This window comes from Onychostruthus taczanowskii, unplaced genomic scaffold (assembly GCF_017590055.1).
Source record: "Onychostruthus taczanowskii isolate IOZ18803 unplaced genomic scaffold, ASM1759005v1 scaffold11, whole genome shotgun sequence".
Taxonomy (NCBI): Eukaryota; Metazoa; Chordata; class Aves; order Passeriformes; family Passeridae; genus Onychostruthus; species Onychostruthus taczanowskii.
In genome coordinates this window covers 1,258,805-1,270,125 of record NW_024497629.1, presented here as the reverse complement: position 1 = coordinate 1,270,125, position 11,321 = coordinate 1,258,805, and the positions used below count along the sequence as shown (strand labels likewise).

Here is an 11,321-nt window from a genome sequence, read left to right as displayed (position 1 = left end):
CATCAAAAGCAGAGTGGACAGAAGGTGAGGGAGGAGTCCTGTGAGATCCCACCTGTAGTCCTGTGTCCAGCTCTGGGGCCCCCAATATATGAGGGACACAGACCTGTTGGAGTGAGTCCAGGGGAGGCCATGAAGATGCTCTGATGGCCAGAGCAGCTCTGCTGTGGAGACAGGCTGAGAGAGCTGGGGTTGTTCAGTCTGGAGAAGAATCAGGGGAGGCCTTAGAGCCCCTTCCAGTGACAACAAGAGAGCTGGAGAGGGAATTTTTAAAAGAGCATGTGGTAAAAGACATGGGGGAAATGGCTTTAAACTGAAAGAGAGCAGGTTTAGTTTACACACTGGGGAGGAATTATTTTCTGTGAGGGTGGAGAGACACTGGCACAAATTGCTCATAGAAACTGTGGATGCTTCATCCCTGGAAGTGCTCAAGGCCAGGCTGGATGTGCTTGGAGCAACCTGGTCTAGTAAAAGGTGTCCTTGCCCACAGCAGGGGTCAGAATTAGATGATCTTTCAGGTCCCTTCCAACTCACATGATTCTGTGATTCCATGAAATAAGCAAGTCTCTCAACATAGGAATTTTATTCTTCCAAGATTCCTAGGGTTATATTTTAAATGCAGTATTTGTCCACATGCACAGAGCATCATGAAGAGCCAGTGTAATCTGTTGACCAAACTATTAACAGCTTTTAGCAGGTGTCTTGCACTTGCTGTGTCTGCTTACCCCACACGGTACTGCTCTGTGCACAGGTAAGTCCTTGGTGCTCACCTGGAGAGATGGAAGAACTCCACAGGTCTGTTAGGTGCAACCTGAGACTGAGCACACTTCTGGTGGGAGAAACTTTCTCTTGTCAATCTTACACAAATAGTAACAATTCCAAAATAAGCAAATAATTTTTGTATACTCTTTGGCTGCATAACAAAATTACAGAAGCAGCATTTGAGGCATAAGAAATTCAAAGTCAAGGTGTTCCGCAGAGCCAAGAGTGTTCAGCCCTGACCCTCTCCTCCCATGGGTTAGTGGGGTGTTGGAATCAGGAACAAGCATGAAAAAGGACTGTCAGGCAGCTGTGAAGAAACAAGGACCATCCCCAGCATCCAGCCTGCTTTGAACCCACGCCCAGTGCTGAGGTTTCAGTGACTTTCTGGTAAGGACAGGTGTAATCATGGTCCACATTCTGATGAAACAGTGACCATTACTGAGTAGATATGTTATGTAAAGGATTGAGCCCACAACTGCCAGATTATTTCACCTGTTTTCCTTCTTCCCTGTTCATCAAAAGCTGTAATTTGTAGTTTCACCACCCAACGCTGAGTGCTCTCTGCAGTTTTTGCTAGTGTTGTATCTTTAATACTGTGGGTTTGTGGATATATTTCATTTGACAGTGGCTAAATTTCCAAATAGGCAATAAAAAAAAAAAAGAGATTATCTTTGTCCTGAGACAGCAGCTCCAATTCTATAATCTAGCTGCATGATACTTTCTCACACAGTAAGTGCCACTGTGAAAGCCTGATAAACTGCTTAAAGTTATCATGCTGTGATTTTATGGGGAGCAATCTTGGATTAGTCTTTTCTTCAGTGCTGCAATCATGTTACATAAACTTGTGCTTACATAAACTTTTTCTACATTTCCCCTTTGCATTTTCTCTCTCTCTCACTACAAAAGCCCATAGAACATCTTCTGTCAGACTTTAGCTGGATGAGACACGTGGCAACCACTTCCCCACATCCACAGAGATGGAAGCAGAGAGGTGTTATGGGCAGGTACAGGAGGGGAAAAGGATCTTGTTTCCACACAATATGGGTATTTCACATAATCCTACTTTGTCCCAAACTCCATGACCTTACACTGGTGCTCACGCCAGAGCAAACCTAGGTGCACTTCTGCAGGCACTGCTCCTAAACAACATCAGCACAATATTTCAGGCTTTGGCAGAAGAGATGAAATAGGAGACAATGCAGCATTTTCAAAGATTTCTTTATTATCCAAGTTTACTATTATCTAAAACCACCAATGTATTAAAGACCAAGATGGAAACTTGAGCTCAGAAACTTGTAAGAATGCACATTTTCAACCTCATCTGTACTGCAAGAGGCATAGTTAAAAAACATTGCTCAGTATAAAAAAAAAGTTAACATTTCCAAGGATCAAATAAATAATTTACAATGCAACAAAAAATTATAGAAATTGTACAGAGATTTGAGACTGTTGTTGATAATTCACAGTCCCATACAGTAAACATAAAAGCCTCCCATCATCAGAGAGGCATTACAAAACCACTGTCAAAAACTACATTTAATTGCTGGGCTGTTCTGAAGGGCTGATGCTGTCCAAGGTCTTGGAGGAGCAGTCCCTCAGGACTTCCAGAGAACTGGTGATATCCAGGCTTTCAGAAGAGGTGGATCTACACCCCTGTGTGGAACTGATGATGTCCAGAGTTTTGGAGGAGCGGGTGCTGTAACCTTTTGCAGTGGCATCTCTGATGAGGATCTCCTGTGTGGATGTAAACATTAACGGGATGAAGCCCTCGCTGTCCGCTGTGAGAACGATCCAAGAGGAACCTGTGAAGACAAGCACATGGCTGTTGATAAATCTTTGTGTAATTTGGGTACGTTTAAGGTAAAAAACAAATTTCTTCTAGAATTAAATGTTTCTGTATACTTACAGTTTTCTAGAAAAGAAAAAGTATGAAAATATACAAGTGGTATAATCTCAAAAATAAAGGACACTTGGCAACTGCGATGGATTTTGCCACTAGGAGAGGAGACAATAAATGCATGCTTCAAATGAGGAGGACTGAAATTCTGAACAGAATTCATAAGCATTAAAACTTGGTTTTAATTAGGTATTGATAAGCTACTTCACAGTACTAAAGCTATGCAGACACTATAAAAAGCAAAGATTTCGTAAATTCGTAAATGACAAATTAATGTAATAAAGACAATGCAGAAACTGCTTTTATTACGTAATTTCACTATACTTAATTCCAAGAAATGCAAGGAAGGAACACTTTACAATACTGTACAAACCCAGAATCTCTGGTCCATTTGCTATTTGACTTCCTCACTAACTTTTTTCTTTACAGTTTGAATCTGAAACCGTGACTTCTAACAATACAGATAAACCAGAAAATTTTTATATTTTTATCCATTAAGCTGATGAAGCAAAAACATAGAGCTCATGAGGGGTAAGGGAATTCAGAGGAGCGTTTCCAGCTGTTTGTAAATTTGTATTATGTAATTTTAGGTCACAAGTAAGGTCACAAGAAGATTGTAGCTTAAAAGCACACAACCCTCTAATCTTTTGGCTTAATTTGGACCAAACTTGAAAATCAATACAACTCAGGATTTGAAAATACCATTCCTACTTTGCATCTGTATATTTCAAACAAATATACTCCCTCAACAATTCCTCAGGAGAAATAAAACTTGGACAATGGCAAGAACAGCAGCCTTAGGCTTTGGGATGGTTGCTCACTGATCTGCAAGCAGGGGGAGAGCAGATACAGGGGGCAAGTAGATGGAATATAGCACAGGGAATACCTGTAGTAGTGAGAAATCATACCCCAAAGTGTGTTTTCTACCTCTGCCCAGAGTGAGGCACTCAGAACTGACATGTACTCAGAACTGACATGTACACAAACACGTGGAATGGGCACAGCATGAACTGGTAACAGCAGAGGAGAACACAGCAGGAAGAGAGGCAGTTTTCCTCACAGCAAAACCTGATGTGAAATGCACTGCTGAAATGTACAGAGCTGCTTCTGTGCTACAGGATTTCCTACAGCAAGTCTAGGTGCTGGAGCCACAGATTCAAATATAGAACACTGTACTTCCAAAACCACCAGTCAGCCCTACTCTCCTTGTTACTCAGACTTCTTCTCTATAGAGCAGCTGAAAACAAGTAAAACACTGGCTGAAAGCAATTTTCCTGTAAAACTAGTTGCTTGATAAGGGCATCAATATGTAAGTTTGCTCTTCTTTTTTTTTTTTTTTTTTAATAATGCAAAGATTCTTCTCAGTAAAAGAAGATTCTTAGAATTTTTACATTATAAAAAAAAAAAAGGGCAAAATTTTATTCATCTTTCATTATTTATTCCTTGGGTTTTTCCCTGGATGGAATATGCATATTGCTATTGCTCACTAAGAATGAACCACAGAATCACAGAATGGTTTGGGTAGGAAGGGACCTTAAATCTCATCCATTCCCCTCCCCTGCCATGGCCAGAGACACCTTCCACTAGACCAGGCTGCTCCAAGCTCCATCCAGCCTGGCTGTGGGACTCTTCCAGGGATGGGGCAGCCACAACTTCTCTGGCAAGGTGTTAGAAGTGTTTGTACTCTTGGATAATCCCAACATACCGTGCTGCATTTCTACCAGGGAGAGGTTGAATATCTGCTGCACGATGTTTAGGCGGAGTTTCCCACCACAGAGAAGAACAGTCCGACTTTCATCTGCATCACTTTTGGAAAGCTGCTTCTGAAAATGCAAGCAACAGTCATTAGCTGCTGTGATGTACAGTTAAAATGGCATTAATCACAACAGGATCACAGACGTGTCTTCAGTGGCATTATTTACAGAAAGTCAAATGCTACACATATTCAGGCCTGTTTGCCAGATTTATCCTTTGAAGTCTCAGCTGTCAAAGTGCTCATGAGTGAGTGACAGCAGCAAGGAACAGTGCTTATCCAGCATGTCAGAACAGGGGAGAAAATCACACACTGCTGCTGAAGAAACCATGAGCTTCATCCACAACACAATCCTCATCCCCACCATTCCATCCGTGAGGGACATTTCCCCAGGGAGCTTGTAAAGCTTCAGGTTTTCTATCCCCACCCTTCCCCATCCATCCCTGATCCAAAACTTCAGAAGTGAGAACTCCTGGTCATGAATGCTGGGGTGAGGAACAGAGGCACAAGTCAGAAGGGCTTATTTGTCCCACCCCAACCATCACTACCTCAAGCAATCCAAAAAGCATCTTCAAAGAATATGCCCAGCTGGGCACAGCAAGGCATTTTTTAAAATCTGTTATTACAATTATTAAATGTTTACAATGGAAAACAGTGAAGAGAGTCAGGGAATATGATCTAGAACTTGAATTCAATGCTACAGAATTGGGACTTTTTTGCAATAATAAAGATTAAAAGTAAGAGCTAATTGAAAGGAAAATGGCAGCTTAAATTACTTGGAATATTGACTAAGGTTAATTAATCTGAATTATAGAAATGACTAGTAGATCTCTGCCAGGTTTTGATAATCAGGTAATTTACCCTTTCTAGCATGAGATTTGCAAGAGCAAATCTTTCAGCCAAACAACATGTTTTTCACATGGAATTTCACTTTAAATCCATTTTTAAGCCATGTTAATGGAATTATCTATTGTGTCCCTAAAGGTCTCTTTCCTCCTTGGATGGTGCTCTCAATGCTAATTAGCAACATTTCTGTTTCAAAGCCAAGGCAATTTGCTTTTGTTTCAGTCTCCATTATTTTAGTTTTCCTCACAGGAGAGCAGGAGATTGATACCAATTCCCACACGTGGAAATCTTCACTTGTCTAAATTTCTATTCAGAAAGCTTTAGATGTTGCTTAGGAAAAGCATTCCCTTCCTAGATCTCTATAAAGGGCTTTAATTCTACAGCTGGGCTGCAACATGTGGGTCCTCTGGAGTCCCAGCAACCTCACTGCAGAGCTGAGGGGTTTGGCCCAGTGTGAGGTGGGGCAGGGAGCTGCACATTCCTGGATATCCCATTGGTTTAAAAACACTGGAAGCCTGCAGAGTGAAAGGATTTATAACCATATATAACTACCTGCACGAACAGGATGGAAATCTAATCCTACTCACTGTTACTTGAGCATTACAAAGAACATACAGCCATAAACAGGTTTCACCATTAAGGCTTCCAATATTAAAATTACCTGGCAGGTGATCTTAATAAATGAGGGCTCCTGAGAAGATGGGTATACTGGAAGACTTCTCTTCCCAGATTTTAGCAGCTCAGTTAATTCAGAAAGATGGTGCTGCAATTCTGTGAAGTTGCCAGACAATTTTTCCACATTTTTTAAAAAGCAACTCGCCTCCTTCTCACTGAACAGGTTATTCTTGTAAGAATTGGTTATTTTGGAAGCTGCCTCTTGCTGCCTTTTTGGGGATGTTGGCTTGTTGGAAGCATTAGACAGCGCAATGCTCCGATTAACTGGCTCAGCATCCAGAGTCTCGACAGCTGGAGGAAAATTCATGGAAATCTTTTTGTCTTTGAAGTCGCTGATGTTCAACACCAAGTTTTGTTCATAAGCAGGACTCTTGATTTCTTCAATGAGTTTCCTTCGGCTTGTGGGGGACTGAAGGGCAGAGCGATCTGGTATCAGGAGCCCACGGCTGAGAGGGTGGACATCTCTAGAGGGATCAGGAGTAACATTGGAAAGGCTCAAACTGGAGCTGCCATCAGCTGACACAGATTTTGAAGGACCCATCTCAAGTATCAGTTCTTTAATCATCAATCGGATCATGTATTTGTCTGATCTTGAAGAAGGAAGAAAAGCAGGGTCAGTGAATTTTTGTCTTCCAACCAGTATTAGTAACAATTTATTGGTCAAGAAGCACAAACCCTTTGGCTTCTCACTTTTCTCTAGCTGAATCTGTTGAATATTGGGTAAGTTGGATGAAGTCAGTGAATAGACTAAAATAACGTTACAAGTATTGGAGGCAACAGATACAGTTTGAGTTTTGGAGTCAAAAGCCATTATATCAGGAACAAGAATGCCTGGGATGCTCACTTTTTTAGTAGAGGTAACCTTTCTTTCAAAAGTCACCAAGATGAGGTGTGAGGAATCTTGGCCACTTCCCGTCAGGTAGTCCTTGGGCCTCAGGTGAAGGAGAGGGCTGGAATCAGCACTCTGCTTGCTAGACAGTATGTGAGTTAGGTCCACAGGAGATGTAACTACAGACAAGGGCTTCTCAGAGTCCAGTGACTTCTTCCCTCCATCCAAGGAATACTCTTCCTCCCCACACAAGCTGGACTGTGAGGGGAAGGACTCAGTTTCAACGCTCGATGGAACTTCGAAGGCAGCACCAGCATTTAAGCCACAGATCTTGTCCAGAGGGAGCTCGGTGGCAACAGCGACTTGTAAATTCTGCGTAGCTTCCACGGCACAGATGTAGCCTCCCACATCAAAGATTGGGCAAAAAGAGCAAGCGCTGAGTGTTTTCTGAGCATCATCCCAAATGTAAGAATGGAGGGCACTGCCCACCCCCACAACCAGGCGGTTGCCTTCCTTGGTCCAACAGGCGCAGTGGATGAGCCCGCTGCCCTTGATGTCCGCGTTAATTCTGGAGCTGTTGAGGTGGACGGAGGGCAAGACGGAGGCGTCCCGGGTGGTCAGCACGGCCAAGACCTCCTTGCTGGGATGCCACACGCAGCCCTGGGGGAGCACGGGATACGGCTCGCTGATGTCGCAGATCTGGGAAACCAGGAGCTTGTTCCTGTCGGCGCCGTTGAAGCAGAGCTGCCAGACGGTGATGTGCTTTTTGTGCTGCACCGCCAGCAGGGCCGGGGCCTCGGCGGGACACGGGCCCCAGTAGAGCCCGTGCACGTGTTCAAACTGACCCACCACGCTCGAGTCACCGAAGCTGGGCTCTCCGTTGTGCAGCTGCAGCGCGGTCAGGATCACCTGCTTGCCGTCCGTCCAGGCCAGCCCGTGCACGGGGTGAATGGCCTGCTGCAAGGCGTTGAGGCCAGTGCGCAGCAGCTTCGCCTTTCCCAGCTCCATGGCTTTTAAAGTGGCACATCTACACAGAACAGAATGAGAAGGTAAAATAAATTATCGTAGAGGATAGAGGACAGTACCTGGATGAATATTCAGCTTATGACCCTGCCAGTGCTGGACTCTTCCTTCCATATATGTTCACCTATGCTTAATTCACAGCCCCGTAATTTTTTTTATTATTTCATTGTTTCCACCATGAAATGCAATTTTAAGAGAAAGAAACTTTGCTGTTTCTATAGGCTTACCGTCAGATTTCTGCTGCATTTTCATTACAAGACCAGTCCTTTCATTCTAATCAGTAACTTGCTCTTCTTAGAATATTTTCTATTTACTTCAATATCAACAATTCTCAAAATATTGCTGCTCACTCTCAACTTCCCGGAGCACTTGTGGTCAGATGAAGTAATCCCTTACAAGTATAACCAAGCATTAATGTATTATCTACAAATCTGATCCTGTATTAAGCATGTGAGAATGAGGCATTTGGATGGTTATCCCAGAAAGCTGTCTAAGAAAGCAAATGCAATTTTGAAGAGAGTTAGGATGAAAGCAGATTTTTCAGAGGAGATGAAAGAAAAAAGAATTTAAAAGAAGACATACACAAGGCATCAACACTTTGTAAAACTACAGCATTTTACACTAATTTCTAGTTTTTGAGCTGTGAGCAATCCCTACACTGTGCACAAAAGCCAGTTCAAAGGAATTGATGGTTTCCTAATTTCAGATCTCCAAACAATTTGGCTCAGATGTAAAGCCATGGCACAGAATGAGTTGCAGTTTTAGTAGGAAACATGAAGAACAACAAGAAAGTTTTTTGAGACTAAAAACTGTCAAACTGGAAGAGTTTATCACAATATGCAGGGCCTGACACCACTCAATATTTTAATTATTTGTGGATGACCCTAAACTTGTAAGAAGAGGACTGCGAGAATGGATTTCAAAGATAAAAATTGTATAGAAAGTTATGTTATTATGGCCAAAGCAACTTCTTCTCAACCTAATAACAAGTGCAAAATAATACACTTAGTAAAAAAAACCAAAACCCACCAACTTGGATACCTCTCCAGGAATAATTCCCTAGGTAGAGGTATAGCAAAAAAGGATGTGACTTACAATGAATCACAAACTGAATATTGCAGTAATGTGAGATATGTAGCCAAGAAAGAATAATTCATTTTGGAATGTTTTAAGAGGGATGGAGATACACAAGGGACATAATTGCCCTCCTTACTCATTGCTAACAGCACCTCCACTGAACCTGTTTCTGAGTTCAAGATGATAGAAATGCTCAACAAAGCTAAGGGATCAGAGAAACACAGGGAGTGGGTTCTCTGACTGGAGAAGACTGTGAGTGGGAACTAGAGAACATTCACCAGCCCAGTGACAGAACATCCATCCACTGGTCTCCAGGTATACTCTGGACAGTGGATGATAATAATCAGCTTAGTTTCAACAAAGATTTAGGTCAGCTATTAAGGAAAAATTCTGGCTATATGTGACAGCTAAGCATTGAAGCAGGTTACCTTGGAGAGGAGGGGAAGGCACTCCATGAATTTCATAATCTGTAAGAGCCAATTAAGGAAATGTCTGTCAGGGATAAATTTAAGTACACTGAATCCTGCCTCACAGGAGAGCACTCAAGATACTTCCAATGCAACTCCTCCACCATCCACCTGGCCTCCTCTCTATAACCAACCTCCGTCCTCTCAAGCAGCCACCAGTTCCAGGAAAATTAACATTGGATGTTCGCTGCGCTCAGAACCCACACTGCCGGGCAATACTTACTGATGGCAGGGAGATGTGAGATAATGTGCCTCATAAGGCACTGAAAGATGCTAGAGCCTCCTGGGCCGTCTGGAGAGGCTCCTGTGTCACAACGGGCGTTTTCACTCGCCCAGCTGCCCTGGAAATGCAAAAAGAGCAAGAGTGGCCAGTGCATTCCTGTGCCCTGTGCACACCGCCTCCTGCAGCGCCGGTCCAGCCGCAGCTCCCCGGGCAGGTGTCCCAGCACAGGCCGGGTGTTCGGCGAAACGCGGTGTCCGTCCCAACCCCGGGGACAGAGGAGCCGCTGCAGGGACCGCCCTGCACCGAGCGGCCACGGCAGCAGCGGCCCGGGGAGCCCGCACAAACCTCCCGCCTGCGCCGCCGCTGCCTGCGCGGGCCCGCCCGCACCGGCACTCCCCGCCTCCCGGCGGTCCGCCCGCCGCCTTTCCGCCCCGCCGCGGCCGCGGCCTCGCTCACCCGCCCTGCCGGCGGCCCGACCCGGATCCGCTGAAGCGCTCCCGGGCCCTGCAGCCCCGGCGGCGCAGGGCTGTGGCGGGCACCGCCTTCCCGCAGGACCTGGCCCGCCTCCCCTCTCCGCACCGCCCGGCCCAGCACGGCCCAGCTCCGCCCGGCCGCAGGGGGCGCCGGCGCCACTCCGCCCGCCCGGCCGCTCTGCTGCGGCGGCGCTCTATGGCCCCGCAGGAGGGGCCTGCAACGGGCGGGCACCAGGCGCCGCTGCCAGCCCCGTTCCTCACAGCGCCCCTGAGGGGCGGGCGGCGAGAAGTGATGCGAGCTCGCAAATCACAGGGTGTCCGCAGCTGGGAGGCATCGACGGGGACCATCGAGCCCAGCTCTTGTGCGCAGCGCACCGCAAGAATCACACCGTGTGCCTGAGAACACTTCCTCCACTCAGGCTTGGTGCTGGGACCACTGCCCTGCAGAGCCTGTTCCAGTGGCCAGCCACCTTCTGGGTGAAGAGCCCTTTTCTGATATCCAGCATAAACCTCCTCTGACACAACTCCATGCCATTCCCTCAGCTCCTTGCCCTGGTCGCCAGGTGGATCAGTGCCTGCCCCTCCGCTGCCCCTCATGAGGATGCTGAAGACCACAATGAGATGTCTGTCCCCTCAGTCTCCTGCAGGCTGGACAAACCAAGCGACCTCAGCTGCTCCTCATAAGGCTTCCCTTCCATACCCTTGCCATCCTTGTGGCTGTTCTTCGGATGTCCTTTTTATATTGTGGCACTCAGAACTGCACATGGGACTCTAGGTGTGGCCATACCAGTGTGGAGCAGAGAGGGACAATGCCCTCCCTTGGCCAGCGGTCAGTGCTGTCCCTGATGCACCCCAGGGCATGGTTGGCATCAAGCAAAGCATCACCAACCAGGCTAAGGAGGTGATTGTTCTGCTCTTGTCACTTCCATCGCCCCCAGGGGTTATCCACCGTGTGACACTTCCCCGCAGGACCCCAGCCTGCTCACAGCCGTGTGGCTCTTGGGGAGGCCTGAGGAAGTGGCACAGGAGAGCAGAGATGCCTCCAGCGGGAGACATCAGGTCCCTGCTGTGGTGTATCCCATCCTGTGAGGTGGTCGCATTGAAGTGGGGAAAGCATCTAACTTCAGTGCAGAACTACTCCAGTACAACCTACCTGGTCCTGATTAATTGTATTGAGCATAGCTCCTCATAAGTCTCTGAGGCCTTTTAAAAGTTAATTATATTGCATGACTGTGCCACTTTGCCACTCCTCAGCACTGCAGAGCAATGTACCAGATCATTCTACCAGTTTTGAAACCT

At 45.9% G+C, this 11,321-nt stretch overlaps 1 protein-coding gene across 3 annotated transcripts; it reads right to left on the bottom strand.

Moving 5' to 3' along the window:
* Positions 1 to 1,960: 1,960 nt before the first annotated feature.
* Positions 1,961 to 10,129, bottom strand: LOC121344609 (WD repeat and coiled-coil-containing protein). 3 transcript variants are annotated; one of them, XM_041420765.1, is made up of 5 exons: positions 10,006 to 10,129; positions 9,550 to 9,667; positions 5,917 to 7,786; positions 4,362 to 4,479; positions 1,961 to 2,561 (listed from the first exon to the last, which is right to left on the bottom strand). In XM_041420765.1, the coding sequence occupies exons 3-5, from the start codon at positions 7,765 to 7,767 to the stop codon at positions 2,296 to 2,298; spliced, it is 2,235 nt and encodes a 744-aa protein (XP_041276699.1). In that variant the 5' UTR covers positions 7,768 to 7,786; positions 9,550 to 9,667; positions 10,006 to 10,129; the 3' UTR covers positions 1,961 to 2,295. The 3 variants fall into 3 exon arrangements, with proteins under 3 accessions (XP_041276699.1, XP_041276690.1, XP_041276708.1); XM_041420756.1 differs by lacking the exon at positions 10,006 to 10,129 and having other exon boundaries at positions 9,550 to 9,964; XM_041420774.1 differs by lacking the exons at positions 9,550 to 9,667; positions 10,006 to 10,129 and adding an exon at positions 9,288 to 9,300.
* Positions 10,130 to 11,321: the final 1,192 nt, after the last annotated feature.

Bases quoted from the DNA above. Each gene is read 5' to 3' on its own strand.
- LOC121344609 (XM_041420765.1), bottom strand. From the start codon at position 7,767: ATGGAGCTGGGAAAGGCGAAGCTGCTGCGCACTGGCCTCAACGCCTTG. The intron at 4,480-5,916 runs GTAATTTTAATA...TTGCATTTTCAG, and splicing joins TTATTAAGATCACCTGCCAG to AAGCAGCTTTCCAAAAGTGA. The intron at 2,562-4,361 runs GTATGTTGGGAT...TTGTCTTCACAG, and splicing joins CCTGGTAGAAATGCAGCACG to GTTCCTCTTGGATCGTTCTC.